The sequence below is a fragment of the Denticeps clupeoides genome, chromosome 20 (assembly GCF_900700375.1).
Source record: "Denticeps clupeoides chromosome 20, fDenClu1.1, whole genome shotgun sequence".
NCBI lineage: Eukaryota > Metazoa > Chordata > Actinopteri > Clupeiformes > Denticipitidae > Denticeps > Denticeps clupeoides.
This window is the reverse complement of record NC_041726.1, coordinates 9,555,513-9,577,392: the sequence shown is the minus strand read 5'-3', so window position 1 is coordinate 9,577,392 and position 21,880 is coordinate 9,555,513. Positions and strand designations below refer to the sequence as shown.

Genomic DNA, 21,880 nt, shown 5'->3' with positions numbered 1-21,880 from the left:
GGAGAGGATAAAAGGCCACGCGGCGAGACTTGTCTCCGTGCGTTTTCCACTGTTTACCTGCCGAGAACCTGCGAAGCCGGAGCGGACGAGTGTTCAGCGAGGACGGAACGAGACGCCTTCTGATCATATCAGCGGGGCGAACAGAACCGCCGTGAGAGCGGGAACGGAATCTGCCTTTTCCACTTAAAGGATCTGGCTTTCGGTTAAGCTCTTGCTGCGTGCGGATTGCTCGGATTTCCGACGCCCTTCATGTTTCGTGCAAGCAATTTGAACTGGAAACTGTGGGACCTTCACTCCAGGAAGCCAACCAGTCAAAGCACAAGAAGAGCTTTAGATGAACGCACGGCAAAACTGGATCTGCTCCAATCTGGTCTCCAACGTCCAGAGATTGCAGTTATGGATTCGGTCAGCGACAATATTTTCCTGCAGTTCTATAAAATGTAATGAAGTTCCTCATTACTTCCTCATTCTGGACGATTACAGTCAATACATCACATGGCAGGCTTCATGAGCTGCATCAGTGGATCTCTGCGGATCTCTTCATGAAAAGAACGTTGTTCCGGAGACCCGGTACTGTAGTCTCCGTCCTGTGCTGAGCCAGTCGAACTGTGCGGCGTAGTAGTGGCAGTGAGAGGGAGGAAGCTCCCTGACAAGGCCGGCGTGTTTAATTGCATTTGGAACAGGGATGACTGAAGGACGACCGTTGACTCGATGGTGACACTGAATGGAGACGCTCTGGGGCCTTGCTCTGTCCGAATCACTCTGTGGAGATGAATGGTTTTTCCAGCCGATGGGGGATGAATGAGTGGCTCTTTAAACATATATATAATAAGGAGCACACTCATTACTCATAATGATGTGAGTAAATGGACTGTTGTTGCTGTTTTAACCTCTAGGGTTAGGCTGTCTCATTTCTGCCGAGCTGATAAGAGTTACCGCAGCTTATCAGCTTATCGTGGTGATAAAGGATATTCATCACACCATTAAGTCACGAAAGACAGGCGTAGCATCAGTGGCTGTGTCTCGCGCCCAAAAATAAAAAGATAATTTTAGTACAACAGATGGGAAATATGAGCGAAGGAACTCCCCAAGTTAAGGGTTTCCAGACCCATGGGAGTCTGGATGGGAGAAGGATGGAAAAAAAATGAAGTCACCTGACCCGGCTGAGAATGAGACTCACATGACGTCCCACCAATCACACACCCCCTCCGCAGGGCTCCATCGGAGAAGGGCCAGCTGTGTGAGACGCCGCACCGTTTTGGGGACGACCTCTCACCCCCGCGCTGGCCAGTCGCGTGAGACAACGCGGCTCTGAGCTGCCCTTTGTGGTGGCACCTCAGGCTGGCCCAAGGCTCTCTGGGCAGGGCGGGGCGGGGTCCCGTGGCCTGGGGGCAGAAGCCCTGAAGCCCTGGTAGAAACAACCAACCTCCGCGGAGTTCCTGCTTCCTTTGCCGCCTACAAAGTCTCAAATCAGCCCGAGACACTGAAGAAAGGGCTCATTTGCCTGGAACAGAAGTGAGGGAACGTTGACCACACCTGAACCGCACGCCGGTAACAGGAGCCCGGCGGGAGGCTCTGGACCGGGCCCAGTGTAATCGTGCAGCAACGACAAGCTGGCACCCGGGCGCAGAACCACGAGGCGCTGAGGTGCCAACGTGGAGCCGCTTGGCAGGAGGAGGCGCGATTGAAGAACGCCGGCCGCTCTACTTGTTGCCCTGACACACAGAGACGAGTAATAACAGGCAAAAAAAAAAAATAAGAAGGAGAAAAGAAATGACTCTCGATTTATGTTTGTGTTCCATTTTTGTTGGTTAATTATTCAGCCCATAAACTCGCTTCTCTACAGAGGGAGCTTGTTGCGGAGTTGATATCGAAAAAGCTGGAGAAGAAAATAGTTTTTTTTTTTTTTTACATGTGTGTGTGTGATATGTTCATCCTTTGAGAGATAAAGCGTGCTTTCATTGCACTGCCCAGAATGACGGCGTGCTTAGGAAACGTTGTTCCACTGAGCGCGCTCAGTAGACGGCCAGGCGGCGAAGGAGGGATTCCTCCACGGCCTCTTTCAGGGGAAACGAACGCGGCTTCAAACACGACTGTCTGCTTCGTAGCACTGAACCTCCCATAACTTATAAAAGCCGCGTTTTTTCTGAACCTGCTGTTATTCGGAGGCCGAGATCTGCCTGTAAACGTCTTGTACACCACAAGAAAAGAAGAGGAAGGGAGGCTAGAAAAAACACTGGAGGTGGCATGTGCAGAAACACAGATTTAATGTTAGGCTCGGCTCCCCTTTATGGCCTGGAGTGGGAGGAAAAACCTGGGCCGGATCCGAGGGAACAGAGTGTGTGTGTGTCTGTGTGCAGGCAAACGCTCCCTGAGTGTTCAGTAACATTCCTTACACATTCTCGATTTCTTAGCAGATCATATTCTGGGTCAAAAATTACACTATTACAGGTCACTAGAACGCCAACATGGGAAGTCATTTGTTCTGCATACACACTTTTTCCCCAGTTTTGATAAATAGATTTTTTGTTTTTTTTTGGGAAGTGTCGGAACTTAGCTGTTTTGCCTGACGGTGGCTCTGCCACATGGACAGACAATGCCATGATGCGCTAAATTAACAGTCCACGCCCTGGGGAAATCAAGCCGTCATGCTATAAATTGACAGCAGGCCTCCCTCCTCGCCGCCCGCCACACGTGCGAGACTTTTTTTATTTTTTTAGTATACATACGTCTCCATACGTATATTTATCCACCTCGGAAATCCCACTGGAACATGTTGGCCTAACTTGATAAGCAATGGGATGTGGGAAAACATCAAAATTGTAGAATTCATTGGCTATATATACCACATATAGAGGAAATAGGTAAAAAGACACATTTATATGCTGAAATGATGTAACAGATTTTCATTGATGTTCATCATACTCATCCCATGCCAAAATGTCTTTGGATTTTCTTAATTTATTTCTCTGAATGGACTGACTAAAAAGGGATTTTTAGGGTAAAAGTAGAAATCTGGGAAGCGCCACCATCTCCAGACCTGTGGCTCTGCAGTTTGTTTTTCGCCGCCGGGGATCAGGTAGGAAGCCCCTCGCCCGCCACCTAATCTCGCCCGCAATCACACGCCGTGGCAGCCGCACAAAGCCATCCACCAAACCCGGAGAGGGCCCGCTATTATGTAACCGCCGACAGCTGGGTTTTCGTGGGAGGGGTAACCCCGTCACCGCGGCAACACTTTGTGCCAGCCAGACGTGACGATCTGGAAGGGGCCAAGACGTCGAGGGGTGGGGAGGAGGACGGGCTGCTGTTATGGATGAAGGGCGGCTCTCCGAATCAAAGCAGCAGCGTAGGTGGGTGCAGAAGCGTGCCGGAGGGCACCCTGTTTCGGGGGGAAGGGGGGACTTTTTAATCCAGAAAAAGAGATTTTACACATCCACTGTGTTAAACAGGATATGTGTTTTCCATAAACATTCATTTTAAAATCCTATTGTTGCTCTATTTTACAACCATAGGTGCTCTTTTTAGGCCACATTAGGTCACAAATGTTCATAAGGAGCCAACAAACAGCCTGCGTGATAATCGTAATGGGTTTAACTGCTTAAGACTGTTTTACAGGGTTTTAATCCATTCTAGCTTTTTCTTATCTGTGCATTTTTCAGATGGCAATGTTGCATGGCCAACGGCCAGGGCCTGAGTGCAGACACCACAGGCGTAGGCCCAAATTCTCCAAAGGACGGGTGTTGTCTAATACACCTCCCCGCTGGTCGTCCCTTTCAGAAATCGGGACTGAGCGTGTGCACTTGTTTAGTCCCACGGCACCCCGAGGCGGGGCGGGTTCTCCTCATCGCTCTGCCCTTGATTGCCTAATGTGTCACGCCTTTCAAAGGGTGGCGCATTGACGCTGATCACTGAGGCACCCTAATGTTTGATTAACTTTGACTCGGGTGCCTTTCAGCCCTCTTTTCTGAAGTCCCTGTCTCTGCTGGAGATCTGATGGCGGCAGCGGCAGAGATCAGGCTGGAGCTGCAGGGGACCTTGGGATAACCTTGTCGGGCAAAATATTTGGTAATTGTCACACAGGAACTGCAAAAGCAAGAATTTAGTAGTCTATTTAACAGCTTTATGCTATGTGTTAACACTGGTGCCAGGTTATTATCATGTTAAAGCATAATTTAAATAACGGCAACAATTATTTTATCGCGCATTAACAGAGTTTTTAAACTGCTGTTTTAATATTTTTATTTTTAAGGTCTGGCTCAGAACACACACACATATACATACAACTTTTTTTTCTACATCTTGTTGAGCTGACATCAGCATCTACAAAACACAGTATGACGTATTCATGAGTGGAAAAACATGGTCATGCTTATTTGATTCCATTTTTATTTCAGTTTTAACTTGAGTAATTGTGTTTTGTTTTGATTTTATCTGTGTTAAGGTTCGTGTGTTGCATGTGTTGTCCTTTCATAGGTCAATTTAGGCAAGGGATTGTTCAAGCTCAACTGACTGTGCAAAATGGAATAATGCTTTCAATATAAATAATATGTCAATAATATGGACTAATTCTGGCACTAATCTTGTTTTACAAAGGCTGGTGACATCATCCGCAAGGGGTCTGCAAAAATTAGATTTTTCATCTTGAAATGCCACATTTGAGTAAAGATAAGAGTAACCTGGCATGTCATATTTCATGTGAAATATGAAAGCAGATCCAGCTTTGAATTCTTGACAGGCCCTGGTGTTGCATGAGTGTGATATGCAGTGTTGCCAGATCCTACCAGCAGCTTAAAGTTATAGTTTTTAAGAAAAATGATCGTACACATTCTGACTTTGCTCAGAAAATCTGCTTCAATAACACATATTATGATAGACAGTGCATATTATAGAGTATAACGTAGCTTGTACCTACAGGACGGATGGCATGCAACAAGGCAACTGAAGCACTGCATTATGGGATCTGTAGTTTGTCTGTTATCGGTACTTCATATCGCTGATCGCGACATTCATAGGCAAATATCTGGACGCTGTCGTGCTAATGAAATAACTTATAATGTAAAATGAAGCGGTAAAATTATCGTACGTTATGGCATTTCCCCCATTTTTTCGATCGTACGTCGTACCGAGGGTAAATTATGGAACAAATACGATAATTGTCGCACGTCTGGCAACACTGTCGATATGTGAGATGTGGAGAGCTCGTTTTCCGTGTCTGGAGGTCAGAGTCCATCAGCTCCCACTCCCCGGAGACGCCAGTCAATAGTTCACCCTGAGCTCCGCAAGACGGCCACCCGCGCCACGTTTTGTGCCTTTCTCCCGGGACGCGGCGCTGGCGATCCAGTCCTGGTTTTCCGGCGCGCTCCGCGCTTCAATTTACTGTGTGCGCTTTCAGGGCCGCAGCGCGCCGCGGCAACCTCGGCGATGCCTCCGCGGCGCACTTGTGTGGATGTGTGACTGTGTCTGTAGCCACGAAAGCGCACGACGCGCGGCGCTTACGCGGCACAAAACCGCCGGGCAAAATTAAAGGCCGCCTATTATTCCACCCTCTACACCGTACCAAACGGCTACACGCGCCGGCCGCGGTTTCGGCGAACTTGAGCACTATTTCGCCCGTTTGTCCTGTCTGTCCAACGCATACAATACATTCCTGTGTCCCTCCGCGTGTGCTGCGGCCTGCTGTCTCCCTGCCTCCCTGCCTGCCTGCCTGCCTGCTGCCGGCCTGCTGTTCCTGTAAACTCCCGCCTTCGGTCCAGGCAGAGAGGAGCTTTTAAAGTTCAGGGCCTCCGTCACAGGAGTCCGACACACCAGCGTTCTAAAACAAAACCGCCGAAAACATGCTTCAAAAAAAGTAAAGGTCCACATGCGCACAACCAACCCCCCACTACCCACACACACACACACACACACACACACACACACACACACACACACACACCATGCTGCTGTGTAGGGAATATAATCTGAATTCAGGCTCCCTCTCCGCATTAAAATCTGCATCTTTCTTAAGAGCGCACTTCTTGCAACAAACTGTTGGGGAGGGGAAGGGAGCTTTATTGTCTTTACACTTTACACGGGGCAGTGGTGGCCTAGCGGTTAAGGAAGCGGCCCTGTAATCAGAAGGTTGCCGGTTCGAATCCCGACCCGCCACTGAGGTGCCACTGAGCAAAGCACCGTCCCCACACACTGCTCCCCGGGCGCCTGTCATGGCTGCCCACTGCTCACTCAGGGTGATGGGTTGAATGCAGAGGACAAATATCACTGTGTGCTGCTGTGTATCATTTACATTTACAGCATTTATCAGACGTCCCCCTGGAGCAACTTAAGGTTAAGTGTCGTGCTCAGGGACACAATGGTAGTAAGTGGGATTTGAACCTGGTTCTTCTGGTTCATAGGTGAGTGTGTTACCCACTAGGCTACTAACACCCCGACTATCACATGTGACAATCACTTCACTTTATTATTATTATTTGCACAGTCATACTTAGTACAACGTGTCCCGTTGCATAAATGAATGGCTTTTTTGGTGGGAAAAAAATGGCAGTATTGTGTTAAATATGTAACGCCCACTGGCAGAGAAGCTGTCTGGGTTTCATGCGTGGCAAAATGAACCTTTTCTGGAAACACAGTGCGTCTATGCACCCCGGATAGACAATCGCTTTCCCTTAATGTGGCCCAATATGGATAAAATTCCATCTTTACTCGGATGACCGCAGGGCGTGAACCCCAACGCGTCTTATTATTGGTGGCACCCTGGCCCCCAGTTTGAAAACTGTACCATTTCTGTTGCAGATTTTAGGAATAGTAGTAGTCTGTGTATTTTTTTCTTTAGCATTGGAGGTGGTCGGGGTGACGGGACCAGGTTTTTTTTTTTTTTTTTTTGTCTTGGCGGTGGAGTTTGCACAGAAAACGAGATTCCGCTGCCCCTAAGTGACAGTTTATGGTCCCTGATTTGGTTTGGGGAGAGATTGCCAGGCAACAAAACTACCCTGAGTCCTGAATGAAATAGCCATCTGTTCCATGGCCTGGTAAAACTGAATTAATTTTACATAATCCTGGAATTCAGCGCAAAAATAAAAACTCAAGATTTTTTTTGTCACCCTGCACTTCCTTTTTTCTTTCTTGCCATTTATTATAAATAAAAATAATGAAAGATGTGAGCCGTGAAGTAAAATAAAGGGGCTTTGTTGACGTCCGGCGTAATTCAGGTCACGGCGCGCTAATCCTGTGGGTCTGTATGGATTCTAGATTTGCATCTTTAAGAGAAACAGAAGGCCACCGTTATCGGGCGTGGTAACGTGACCCGCGACAGCAATCATCTACGAATATGGACGGTTGATATATTTCTACCATTCCCGGACCCCCGCCGCCTCCGAGCGCTTTGACCCCTGTGGTCAGACTGGAAAAGGCTGGTGGCCCAGCAGGTCGCGGCGTTTCCTGCTTTACGCAGAGCCCCCAGACGCCCTGTCACCTTGTCACTGGGTTTATTGACACAACGGCCATTGAGCGGGAGACGCTGCCCAGGACTGGCCCATTGTGAGGGGCCGGCTCCGGGGTCCTCATACCAAAAGACAGATGAAACACCGACAAGCACAAGGGCCAAAAGGGTTTCGGATTAAGTCGATTTTTATTCATCGGACAGACCTACTTTATCAAACGGGACTCGATAATGGAATTATATGCGTTGGCTTCATTCGACACGCAGGAAGTGAACAGGAAGTGAGCGATCGGCCCCGGCGACTCCTTCATGTAATTAAAAACCAGCCTCTTCTGCACAAAACGAGTTACGGCTCACGGCCGCAGCTTTGTTCATAACGGCATTATCTGTTTGACAGAAATGAATTAGTGTGTGTTGGGGTGGGGAGTTGCGCCGCAGGAAGGAGACGGTGCTGCTATTCTGAGTGTTGCTTTATTACGGGCACTTTTTGAATTAATTAACGCGCCTGTTTAATTTTAAAAAACGCTCCGACGGCGAACGGGGGTGTTGTTATCTGGAGCAGTGTGGCTCCGAGGGGTATAAAGGAGGCAGGAAGAGAGCATTTCGCCCATCTGGAGAGGCGAGGAGGGGCCCGGCCGCAAGGCCCAGTCTGACCTCTGGTGACCTCTACTGACCAAACAGCAGAAACGCACCCGCCCTGGTCCGAGAGAAATATATATTTTTTTTGCTTAATTATGTGTATGCATGTGGGTCTGCATGTGTGTAGGTGTGCGTTTGTGTGAGTGCGTGCACAATAATATATGCAATTGACGTTTGCATAAAAAAAAAAATTACTACAAATACGCTGTTTTTATTCCATTTTTATTAACCCTGTTTGTGATTTTGTGCGTTTATCAGAACAAATTTGGACATTCTTTATTGTCGTAAATTTCTACACAACAAGACAGGTCAAACTGTAATTAAAAATGTCAATAATCTTTCTGCATTTATCTGCATTTATTCACACTGACAATGAGCTTCTCGCCCAAATGTATTGCTTTAACTGAGTCTGACTGACAGGAGCCGTTGGTGCGATGCCATTGGTGGAGACTTGCTGCGATCACCAGCGGGCCTGTTAAGAATGGCCTGCAATTATCTGGCTAATTCATGTGGGTTCTTCATAATTCACCGCTAGAGAATTTTCATGGTCTTCAGCGCATCTCTGGGAGGAGAACTGGGTTCTACCTTCCTTTTTAGCTTTTGAAGATGACCTGCAGGTTAAAATGGTCCACTGTTCATATTTCTTGTTGTCAGAGATTCTGCAGAGTGTGAGGAGTGTGCTGACAGCGAGGGGTTTAAATCTTCCAGATTTAGGAAGTAGGGCGAGTGGGAGCTGTCAATCATGCCTACAGGCTCCACCCCTTTATAAAAAACATCATTACAGTTCATCTTCTGATGTCCCAGAAATAATGATATAATAATAATATAATAATAATAACTAGGTTACTTCCTCCTGCAGGTGACTAGCAACTAGCAGCCACTTCCTGTTTCTGTAAAGTAGCTGACCCTCCCCATGCAGACAGACAGAAAGCTACGGCCCTTGGTTCTCCTCATTCTCAAATTCTGTTTTCATTTCGATTTTTGAGAGAAGGCAGCAGCAGCTCACGGGATGAGGCTGAGATCGTGAGATCGTCGGGGTGAGGGCGGGAAACAAACCTTTTGAACTGGACGATGTTACCAGTCCGATTTTTATTCCTCAAACGGGCGAAACCGAATTGGCTTCAATTTCCGTAAAAGATAAAAAGAAAAAAAAAGGATGGTGCTTTCATTAAATGGAAGGAGGTGCGGCGCGGCGCTCTCAGCAATTAGGCCGCTAATGTGTCGGCTCGTCACGGTTTGCGCTGTTAGACGGGCTGGAATCAAAGGGCAGCAGTCAGAGGCAGGAGAAGAAAAGAAGGAAGAAAGGAGAGGAGCAGGGAAGAATGGCAGCAATTTGATTTTCATCAATTCTCTCTTTAAAAGTCTTTTTTTTTTCTACAGCGATTCTCAGCTGAGGCTCATTACATTAACATGTGCATATATGACATTTATAATCAGCAGTTACAGGGACAGTCCCCCTGGAGACACTCAGGGCTAAGTGTCTTGCTCAGGTTTAAACCTGGCTGACACGCCCACCCTCAGTCAGGTACGTGTGAGTTTACCGTCAGCGGAAATAGGGAAATATTTTACTTTTATTTTAATTTGTTAAATATTTAAAATTGAGCGCCGTGATTAAGGAACAAACTTTTTGACAGCCTGAATACAATGTGATATAAAATGTATAAAATAGAATAAAACAAGATTGAATATATATGAAATTAACAGGCAGCATTAAAATAATACGTTCCGTACACGACGTGAAAGGCCATGGTTTCAGACTGTCACCTGGGAAGAGGTGCAGGGTCTTATCAGGAGGATGAAACCTTCTACCTGTTCTCTGCACCCATCATCCCCTCAGTTACAAACTACTCTCTTCAAACTGGTCATGTCCCCTCTGCTGTAAAAAAGGCCCAAATCAGACCCAAAATGTCCCATCTCCAATCTCCCCTTTTTTAACAAAAAAATGTAGAAAATAGCTGCTGCTCATCTTCAAACTAATCAATCTAGATGAAAAATTAAGTGAAAGTGAAGCGATTGTCATTGTGAAATACTGCAACACAGCACACGGTGACACAGTGAAATGTGTCCTCTGCATTTAACCCTTCGCCATGACAGGCGCCCGGGGAGCAGTGTCAAGGGCACCTCAGTGGCACCTTGACGGTTCTGGATTCGAACCCATAACCTTCAGATTTCAGGACAATGTGAAGTGCAATAGAAAATGTATTATTATTATTATTATTATTATTACAATTGTTGAATACTTGCATAACCTCAGAGATGTAAAATATCTAGGGTCAGTATTTCATTTATTGTTTCTTCTTTGTTTTTATCTCTGATCCAGCTGTTCCTAAGCAACATCAGTCAGCCGCTGCTGATCAGTTTTGAACCGGCCTGAAAAGACTGAGGAGGTTCCTGATTTCCAGTCAAGAGAACAAAGACGCTGCTTCTTTCCACCCTCGTACCTGAACCACAGCCCAAGGTTTATAAAAGCCACACACGGCGCATGCAGCAGGAAATGCATCATTCAGCGGCGCTTATCGGAACCTGGATTACGCGCCTCTGCGCTGCTTTTCTCAACCCGTCTTGCTGATTGAATTATGCATACATGTATGCAAAGCTTTTCCAATTGACTACTGTACGTCCAGATGCGATGCTCATGAATAAAATATCCACAGGCGGTTCATCAGCGGCGGCCCTTCGTTCGACGTGGACGGCCTGCAGAGCAGGAGGCCAGAAACGTTGGATCCCGTCCTCCGCCGCCTGAGCAGTGTAATCTACACAATACAGCGTCTTGTCATCCGGCTTTCTCTGTCGTGATTAGGTTCGGGAGAATTGCATTCCAATATTACAATTACAACCTGCCAACACAAACAGGTGGAGGGCTTCATTTATTTTGGAAATGAATGAATGAAATGAAGTTTTATGAAGAATTTGGTTTTCTCACCAGCCAATGTCACCTAAGTTCAGATTGATAATATAAAAATGACACAAAAGAAAATGAAATCAAATGCTGTGCAAACATTAAATAAATACACACATACATACAGTACAGGCCAAAAGTTTGGATGCACCTTCTCATTCAATATGTTTTCTTTATTTTCATGACCAATTACGTTGGTAGATTCTCATTGAAGGCATCAAAACTATGAATGAACACATGTGGAGTTATTTACTTAACAAAAATTGGATGCCAAGAGTGTGCAAAGCAGTAATCAGAATATAAAACATGTTTTCAGTTATTTCACCTTTTTTTGTTAAGTAACAAATTGTTACTTAACAAAAATTGTTGTGAACAAAATGTGTTCATTCATAGTTTTGATGCCTTCAGTGAGAATCTACCAACGTAAATGGTCATGAAAATATAGAAAACACATTGAATGAGAAGATGTGTCCAATCTTTTGGAATGTACTGTATATGTGTGTGTATATTATTCTTCTTTTTCTTTTAATTTTTGGTGGTGTGACACCCTCTCGTCTCCAGCAGGGGGCGCAAATCATCTCCTCTCCTCTCACCCTGGACCAGAGGGTCCTCACGTATGGAACTTTGACAGTACTTCTGTATTTTACACGTAATTACAGTTGCATGAAGAACTTTATCCTGCTGAAATTCAAAGTTCCTTTATTATCATTATATGACAATCTCCACAATGCTTAGTGTTAAGTGCATACACTGTAAAAAGTGAACACGGTCACAACTATTATATCAGAATTGATGTCATGTAAATAAATGTAAATAAAGCAGGCTTTAAAACAGGTTTAATTGGTTTATTTATATTACGTAAATGCTAAAATATTAAGCAGAATACTTACATTTTTACAGTGTACTTGTATAGTGTTTTCCATTGTGGTTTTCACAATAAGGAAGAACAACGGGCTGCTCATGTTATAAAATGTTTCTGCCGTGGGCTAACATACAAAAAAGTGGTTCTGACTTCTTACAATCACGAATGCGATAGATGTCAGGCTATGCCGTAAAAAGGAGTATAAAATTTGAGTATATTCCATATGCGTAACGGAACTGAAACATTGTGTCCTGTAAGATTTAATAGTTTACTTTACTTTACTTTACCGCTGACCTGAAACCTATGGAACCTTCTACAGCTGGATGTCAGGAGAACATGCAGTTATGTGTCATTCTATATTCAGAATCAGTTCAGCAATTTTCCATGCGTTTCACATCAAACTAACAAGAAATTCAGACGGCAGCTTTTTCGCTTTTGACTTGTTGACTAGAGAAAGTGCATGCTTCATATCCTATAAATTCAATTTTGAACTTCTGCTGACAAACCAAAATGGGATATATTTGTAGTGATCCCACAGAAGATGTTCCTGGATCAGTGGCGTCCCGGCAGGAGACGCTTCATCTGCTGCTGATCTCCCTCCCTCCCATCGGCTATGCAGGGATCAAGGGAGATGTCGCCAAACGTAGAAAAGGAATAAACCCTGAGCAGCCTGCAGGGAGAACACACAAGATTAAAATAAAAAGGAAGCCTGACCTGCTGCCACTTGGAAAATATATCATGACACCAAATTGCAAATAATGCAATTTATTTACTTATTAATTCGTGATCAAAGAACCTCTCTATCTGAGCTCTGAAATTCTTGATTTGAATGTGATTTTCTTTTTTCAAATTCCCAAATCACAATTTCTCACTCTGTCCGACAGATTTTTTCTCACAATTAAAATGATGATTTATCATCCCTCAAGGCATCAGACGCTTCCTAAGTATTCCCCTGCGGAGAAGAACCGGCTTCGGAAACGACGCCGTCTGCAGAACGCCTAAAGAAATAAGTAAATAAAGGTGACGGGAGGAGACGTGGGTGGCAGCGGGGGTCCCTGGTTTCAGCAGCTGCATGGGGTCAGAGGTGAAAGGTGAACGGGAGACTGAATGATACTCGGCAGCCGAGTCCAGTGGCCACGGGCCAAGTGGGGTGCACTTTGAATCATGGGAAAGGCCTGGAAGATGAACTCAGCAGACCAGATGAATGCAGATCTCTGTCCGCTCAGCTGTTAATAAAAGACCCCACCGGTTGGTCACGTGATCAGGGATGCTGGGGCTTGTTTGGTCACCCGGCAGGACTGTGGCGGCCTTCTGGTTTGCATGTGTTGGGATGAAGGTGGCGGTGGGTCGTTCTGCTGAATGGAAGTGTCATGGGGGAGATGGCTCCTCGTTCTGTCACCTTCATCCCTTCATGGGATCCTGCTCTCCGCCCAGATCTATTTTTTGTTGCTAACATTGCTGATTGTTTAAACCAGATTTCTGCAGGATCCCAGAAACCAGTAAACCAGTGTCACTGATCATCGGACATTACCTACGGTAAATTAAAAAAGGACGTGTCCAAAGCTGGAGGGCTGGAATCCTAATTTTTGGAGAAATCCAGTGTCACAAAAGATCAGAACTTGACCTACAATCACATCAAAGAGGAATTTACAACACAGAAATGTCCAAATTCGGAAAAGCATCTTCACTTATGCACCCGAGCTGGAGTCAATTTGAAAATCTCCCCTTTCCCTGTTACCCCTCCACTCACATGCAATGGACAAGAACGTGTCCACGGATTCCCTGCGTCCCTTCCTGCGTTTCTGACACCAACACACAGGGCAGGAGAGCGAGGTGGAAAATGTAGGGGAGGGGGGAGAGAAAAGGAAAGGAAAATAGAAGAAGCAGCAACCGAAAGATGAAGGGTCGGCAGAAGAAAAGGGGCAATTACTTCTCCTTTCTTATGGAAATGGTAATGAAGTGGGACAGGGGACGGCAGACAATAGGGGCCACAGGCAGGTTGAGCGTCACCATGTAAACTGCTTCCTGTTAGGGAGCCATTTATCCCTCACTTTTACTGACTAACAGGCCATCTCCACGCCGACTACAAAGAGCGAGCCTCCATCAAAGCCCTGGGCTGCTGGTGTCTGTTCAGTCTAGACAGACATCCTTTCCCAGGACCCCCAAAAACGCGCTGGTTCTGATAACTGATATCAGATATCAGATATCTGATATCAGATATCGGATTAAAATGCAGCTGTGCACAGTGAAGGTCGGATCTGGATATATGTATATATTTGTGCGTGTGTGTGTGTGTGTGTATATACTCACACACACAAACTTTAGCATCCGGTTTTCTTTTACACGTGAACACACATGAAAAATGATTTTTGAAATGCAATTTATAAAAAGAATTCTTATTAAACTTATTTAACAATCCCGACAGGCATGACTGGGGGACAGAGGAAAAAGGAGAGAAAAAGAGAGAAGTTCAGGAGAAGGTCAACATAGAGAGGAGAGAGAAAAAGAAGGGGAGAGGGGAAAAATGAAAGAAAAAATTTGGAGAAGGTTGAGGATAGAGAACGAAGACCAACAATTGTAGATCATGAATTTTAAATATAATTTAACAGCACACAGTACTAATAATACAAAACATCCCTGTGGAAGTTGATAATGTGACCTCAGCATGTCCACCGGGGGCAGTGTTCTTACACAGGTAAGTAATGGCCATTGTCCCTTTAAATAAACCAATGAATACTGATGGTCAATAAAATCCAGTCAATGCCGGACCTGCAGGGGGCGCTCTGGTGGCGTCCCGTAAAGAGGCGGAGAGAAGGGGCGGCCCAGTGCCGCGGTAAAAGCCGGGATTAGGGGGGCTGTATTCCTTGTCCTTTAATGAGATGTCCTTTGATGTGGGGCCTTGCGCCGGCTGTTTGTTCACCTGGGCGGATTGGCCGAGACCCGTGTCCCCGCTGTCCAGGTAACGCGTCCCGGAGAGCCGCGGCTGCCGTGAGAAGGCAGTAAAAGGCAGGCCTTCTCCTGGTTCAGCGTGGTGATGCTGCCTTCGTACTGCCACCTTGCAGCCACCAACCCATTTTTATACTTTCCAACATTTTATCCTGCGCCTGTATTCAGGGCCCACTTCTTCATCTCATACCTGTAGGACACAAATAAAGCTTCAGAAATATCTCATTGTGCTGTCACAACGTCTAGTTCTGGATGAAATCCATCCTGGAAATGACTTCTGGGCTGATTACAGTCCCCCCTGCTTGTTGTGTGTGTGTGTGTGTGTGTGTGTGTGTGTGTGTGTGTGTGTGTGTGTGTGTGTGTGTGTGTGATGGTACAGCTGGAAGTCTGAAGTGTAGGGATTTAATCGTGTTTTCTCACACTGTGGTGTCTGCTGAGCTCAGCTGCACATATTTACAGCCAGCAACATGAAACACACACACACACACGCACAAACTTCCATCCTCAAATGTAGAAATAGACGTGTACCAACAAACAAAACAGGAGTAAAACAAGTGAAATGTTCTAGAACTCGAACAGAACCGTGGTTCCGGGCGAATACGATCACATATCGTCCCGCCGACTTCATTGCCAGGCAACCCAAACATCAAACAGCAGTAAATCATGGCGGATTCGCTTCTCCACCCGGCCCCGGCGCTGGTGTGACAAAGATGTGTATTTCATTTCAGGATCGCCCTGAAAATTTGGCATCATTAGCTTTTTTAATTGTGTAAAATATCCACTGCCGTTTGACAGTTGAGGCTCGTTTCGAAGTGTCCGCATATTTTAATTTTTTTTGGGACGGGAAACAACTCCAGTCCAGAAGCTGGAGTTCTGATGGAAGGATGTTCGTTACCCAAGCCCCGTTACTTTTAAAGCTTCATTCATTATTAAAAAAGCAATGAAACTGCCTTCATTCACACCAATACAGTATGTGGCACACCAGCAGATGTGGGCTCCACTAAATCATTATTTCAAACTTTGTAATTGACTATTTATTATTCTTCTTGTAATTGTTTTCTATCAATTTCAATTTCATGTTTTTTTTTTGTGTGGTCATTTGCATAGCTAACATGAGCTCATGACAAGATGAAATGATTATTAGATGATTTTCTTACTCGTATTTGCATATATTTGACTTTTTACGTAATACTTCAGATTTCGGGGATGCATTTCCGTGACAAGTAAATCTCAGATCCCAGCCTGCGCTCCGCCAGCCCCTCCGCACCGCAGCCCGATCTGCCATTAGCATCCCAAAGGTCCCCTGCTCAATTGTGGCCACTTGAAGCAGGAGGGGGGCGGGGCGGGGGGTGTAAATGACCGCAGCCGCTAATTCTTTTTATCGGTTTCAAAGGGCCGGGTGATTAGGAGAGGAAAGTTTGGATTTCCTGAACTTGAAGTGGAAACGTGGCAGTGACAGACGTATTCTGGGGGCCGAATCCGCATCAGGCGGGTGCTGGTGGGGGACAGGGGCCTTCAGGTGACGTTAGAGGAATCGGTCCTCCCCTGCTTATACGGCGTTTTCCGGGCCTTTCCTGTTTCACACCGACTGTTCCTCAGCTGCAGCGTCGCTCATAAAAAAACATTAAAATACAGTCAGCAATAGAAACCAGAAACACGCAGAGACACAAAGTCCCATGACAACAACCAGACTTATGGTTCCACATTCAAATTACAAATCTGTCTGTTGCTCTTCTTATAATATTCAACAATACTCTTATACTTTTTAAGTGATATTCATTCATATTTAAAATACACATTTTTAACAGCAACAAAAAAAAAAACTGAGACATAAACACATATGACTACAATATTTCATGTGAGAATAATTAGAATGTGGTGAAAACTATCAAATCTTTTAGAGATTTCATTTAAAAGACAAACCTTCAGCCCTTCACCCCAGTTTTGTATTATCGTAATCATTTCAGAGATTGGATTCATGATTTTCATAATAATCAGCATAAATAAAATCACTATACTTGAATAATGAATACAACTTAGTTGAATTAAATGGGCAGCGGGTGGACGACTGTGTGTAGTTCGTGGCGTAAGACTCTACTATAATAAAAGGAACAAACAGACACTTGGTTTTAATGTGTGTGTGTTCTCTCATTTTTCCCAGCTCTGCATGTTCCACCTCACCTGTTTACTTATTTTGGGCCGGAGGAGTCCTCTGGAAAATATGCATAGTCTTATAACTGCTCCTTTGTGAAGCACCAGGCCTCTGTAATATTTCTCACCCGGGTGCGACAGTGCTGAGTCCAGATCGGGGCGGCTTCGCTTAACCCCCACGCCACCACTGGCTGGCGCAGGATCACTGGACGTCAATATCTCAACCCTCATCTACTGAGAGCTGGACTGGCCGTGTCAAGCGTTACATGACTGCATGGTGGAAACGGTGGGAATTGGTCGGCGGGGCCTGCATGAAGAGGAAGAATGTGAAGGTGTGAGAGCTGCGCATTTACGGCCTCTGGGGAGCTGCAGAATAGGAAGTGGCGCAGTAAACGGGAGTCGTGCTTCACGGCCCGCTTTCAATCCCAACTCCCGGGTACATCAGGAGAACGTCAGACACCACCCGGGGCTATTTCAGCGGATTTCCTCCTGTCTGAAATACAGTGGATGCATGGATTCATAAAGCCATTAAATCTGATCTCTGATGGAATGATGCAGAATCTGTAAATTTTTCACTTCTCACCCACCTCAGGTGTCACCTCAGGCCCATCCACATCTAATGGCACATCTGCAGTACACACACACACACACACACACACACACACACAGACAGCACTTCCCTCGTGTGTATTTCGGACAACAAAAGATTTGCATTATTCTCAAATATACGGCAGAGTTCAAAGACTCTTACAGGTTCGGCAGAACCAAAAAAGCAGCCACGCTAACAGTTGACGTTGAAATATGACAACAAGTACAACAACAACAAAAAATTATTGCCAAAGCAACTTTAAAAAAAAGTTCACCCTCTGTTTGAAAAAAAAAACTTTTTTCACTATTATAATAATAAAAAAAAAACTGTGTTAATTTTATCAATGTACAACATAACCTAGTCTTTTTGTAGAAACAAATTCTTCAATGATTTTTTTTGGTTTAAAAAATTAGGCTGTTTTTGCCATTATTTTAGATCATGAATGGAGATAAGATAAGATGATCCTTTATTAGTCCCACAAGTGGGAAATTTACTTTGCCATGCCAGAAAGTTTCACAGTACAAGATAAGAGTGGCAGAAAAAGAAATAGTTTAATATAATAAAAAATATATAGCGAAAAAAACGTGGATTATCAAACGTGGAGTATCAAATATATATGTTAAAAATATGTATGCGTACATATGGACAGAGTGGATTAATGTACATATATTGCACATAAGAAAACATTACTGTGTAATGAACATGTGTTTGTTTGAAAATGTAATAAAATTATAAACTAATGTGCATTGTGTCCAGCCAACTGTAATAGTTAAAAGTACATTATCTCCAGTTTTTTGTTTGTTTGTTTGTTTGTTGTTGTTAGTAGATGAATACAAAGTATCAAGAGTTCCGCGGGGCGTGGCTTCGCGCCGGCCACGCCCATTGTCAACATGCCGCCTTTGGTTGGCCTTTTAAAATCCAGGCCGCGGTCCGGGAGCGGTCAGAAGTCCAGCGGGTCCACCTCGAAGGAACTATGAGCTCCTCCAGCCCCGACCAGCGCCTGGAGCAGCTGCTCAGCGCCGTGGAGAGCGAGATGCACCGGGGCAGCGAGAAGGGCGACGCCTCGGAGCGGGACATTAAACTGGCGCTGGAGGACGCCGAGCTGTGGAGCAAGTTTAAGGAGCTGACCAACGAGATGATCGTCACCAAGACTGGAAGGTACGGAGACGTTTCTGCCCTAATTGCCCATAAACTTCTCTCCAGGAGCTCCTCCAGATAGCGGGGGTGTGTGACCAGGGTCTTGGGTTTGAAAGCAGGTGTTGGCACGCTGCGATGGAGCCGGCCGGTTCCCGCAGGCCCGACGCCCGGAGGAAGTGGCGGGAATAACCGGCGTCTTTTTTTGTTTTTAAACCAGGCGGATGTTCCCGGTGCTCCGCGCCAGCGTCACCGGCCTGGACCCGAACGCCATGTACTCGGTGCTGCTGGACTTCGTGGCGGCCGACAGCAACCGCTGGAAGTACGTGAACGGGGAGTGGGTCCCGGGCGGCAAGCCGGAGCCGCAGAGCCCGAGCTGCGTCTACATCCACCCGGACTCGCCCAACTTCGGCGCGCACTGGATGAAGGCGCCGGTGTCCTTCAGCAAAGTCAAGCTGTCCAACAAGCTCAACGGGGGAGGACAGGTAGAATAAACACACACACAAAAAAAGGAATATTTCCTTCATTCTAAGGCCTTTGTGGATAATTAAATGAAATGCTGGTGTCATTCTCCCCCTCCAGATCATGTTGAACTCCTTGCACAAGTATGAGCCCAGGATTCACATCGTGAAGGTCGGTGGGATCCAGAAGATGATCAGCAGCCAGTCGTTCCCCGAGACCCAGTTCATCGCGGTCACGGCCTATCAGAACGAGGAGGTGCGTTGCAGAGCGCGGATCTCCTCAGAACTTTGTAGAACTCGGCAAGAGGCGGCGGTTTCACTTCTCCCGTTCTGTCTCCTGTTGTAGATCACAGCGCTGAAGATCAAGCACAACCCCTTCGCCAAAGCCTTCCTGGACGCCAAAGAAAGGTAAAGTACATCCATACCTTTTCACCAGAAAGTTGTAATTCTGTGTGTGCGTGTGTGTATAATCTGCTGCTCTCCTTATCGGGGATATCAGGAGTGACCACAAGGAAGTCCAGGACCACAGTGGAGACGGTCAGCAGTCCGGATACTCGCAATGTAAGGCCTGCACAGCAACACACACCCGGTGTGAAACGTGGGAGATACAGCTGGGGTCCTCAATAACTCTCTCTCTTCATCTCGTCCTCCCCCCTCCACAGTGGGCGGCTGGTTTCTGCCCAGTAACGGCCCCATCTGCCCCAGCAGCAGCCCGCCGCAGTTCACCGGGGGTCCCGGACACTCGTCGGGCTCTTACTGCGAGCGCTACTCCAGCCTGAGGGGCCACAGGGCAGCACCGTACCCCGGCCATTACCCCCACAGGACCAGCACCACCAGCAGTAAGGGCTTCAGCTCCCCTACGTCTTGATCTAATGATTTAATAATAATAATATAATAATAATAATAATGATTACGTTCACTGTTGTGTGTTTCTGCAGACAACTACATGGAGAACACATCAGGGACCCTGCCCACCCATGACAGCTGGTCTTCTCTGCAGATCCCCAACTCCGGCTCCATGGGCACCCTGGTCCACACCACCAACACCACCTCCAACAGCAGGTGAGGCCCGGAGCCAGGCGGCTCTGATCCGGGATTTGCAGAATTGACCCGCTAACCACCTCTCTCCCGTCTCCACAGCCAATACCCCAGTCTGTGGGCTGTTGCCGGGACGACCATTAGCCCCTCGGGCTCGGCGTCGGGGTCCATCCCTGGCAGCCTGACGTCACAATTCCTGCGCGGCTCGTCCGTGTCCTACTCCGGCCTGTCCTCCTCTCTGCCCGTCTCCTCCCCCACCTCCATGTACGACCCCGGCCTGGCCGAGGTGGGTGTGGGCGACGCCCAGTTCGAGAGCTCCATCGCCAGGCTGACGGCGTCCTGGGCGCCGGTGGCCCAGAGCTACTGAGAGACGTCCAAAGAGCCGGGGACATTCTGCCCTCACAGACTCTGTCCAGAATGGCACCAAAGCCCAAATCGACCTCCGCCAGCCAATCACCCGCTAGAACGCGAGTCAAAGGCGTTTCAAGGAACACGAGCGTTTACTGTTACATTAATTTTAATGAAATTATTATTATTTTAGAATATTTAGATTGATATGCTTTGTTTGTACATGTGTGTAAATAAGTAATTAACCCGCATCTTCATCACAACAACAATTGTGCTTCATTCTTGCTGCTGTTTTTTTTTTTTTTTTTTGTTGTTGCTCCGGCCCTGAACAATCACATGTACATATCTATCTATTTGTATTTGTTGGACTCTGTTTGAGTTTTATTTATGTCACTTTAATAATAAATTAATTTTTTTCCCCTCAACTTCATTTGTCTGGTTATAAATATTTTTGTCATCAATATGATGAGCATGTGGGGTTTTGTTTACTTGCATAAAGAACAGTCTTGATGTAATTTTTTAATATGAAAATTAAATCCAGACATGAGTTGGGGCAGAACTGATAATTTTGTGGTTGTCATAACACAGGTGATATTTCAATGCTTATTACAATTTGAAAATAATGTTCTAGGTGTTCAGTGTCATGAAAATCATTCTAAACAGTCATATCAAAGAGCCTTTAAACTAATAATTTATTATTTTTGAATTATTATTTAATAGAAATCTAATTGTATTCTATGCCTTTACAATTGCTTGGTATTATTAACAGACTAAACATTTTAATAATTACACTTTAAGCATCAAAAAAAATATCGAAGAATTAGAAGATTTATAATCTTGTTAATTGAACAAACAATGAACGTGTCCTGGATGTAAATACAGATGTAAAAACTTTTTTGGACAGCGTTAATAACATGACCGAATCATGAATAATGACACCAATGTAACCATGACGACCCTCCCGTCAGCACAGGGCTAGGGCCGGTTGGACAGCGGAGTCACTGGGCTGCGATTGACTGCCCCACACTCGGGTGTAAATGAAGGGGTGGGGCCAACGTGACTCCAGACCTGTCCTTGTCCTCGGAGCCAGACACTCAAAATAGCCACTCCTTGCTCCTCTGACCACAAAAAAATCAGCGGAGAGATGGAGACATATTTACATTACATCTTGTCAGACTCACGTCCCAAAGCTGTTTATATGGGGTGGTAGTAGCCTAGTGGGTAACACACTCGCCTATGAGCCAGAAGACCCAGGTTCAAATCCCACATACTTCCATTGTGTCCCTGAGCAAGACACTTAACCCTGAGTGTCTCCAGGGGGGGACTGTCCCTGTAACTACTCATTGTAAGTCGCTCTGGATAAGGGCGTCTGATAAAT

At 45.9% G+C, this 21,880-nt stretch overlaps 1 protein-coding gene across 1 annotated transcript; it reads left to right on the top strand.

Annotated features, from left to right (window-relative positions):
* The first annotated feature begins 18,479 nt into the window (after positions 1-18,479).
* Positions 18,480-20,746, top strand: tbxta (T-box transcription factor Ta). Its single transcript, XM_028964503.1, has 8 exons — positions 18,480-18,679; positions 18,876-19,140; positions 19,238-19,372; positions 19,463-19,524; positions 19,616-19,677; positions 19,779-19,955; positions 20,055-20,178; positions 20,257-20,746. The coding sequence occupies exons 1-8, from the start codon at positions 18,495-18,497 to the stop codon at positions 20,519-20,521; spliced, it is 1,275 nt and encodes a 424-aa protein (XP_028820336.1). The 5' UTR covers positions 18,480-18,494; the 3' UTR covers positions 20,522-20,746.
* The last annotated feature ends 1,134 nt before the right edge of the window (positions 20,747-21,880 follow it).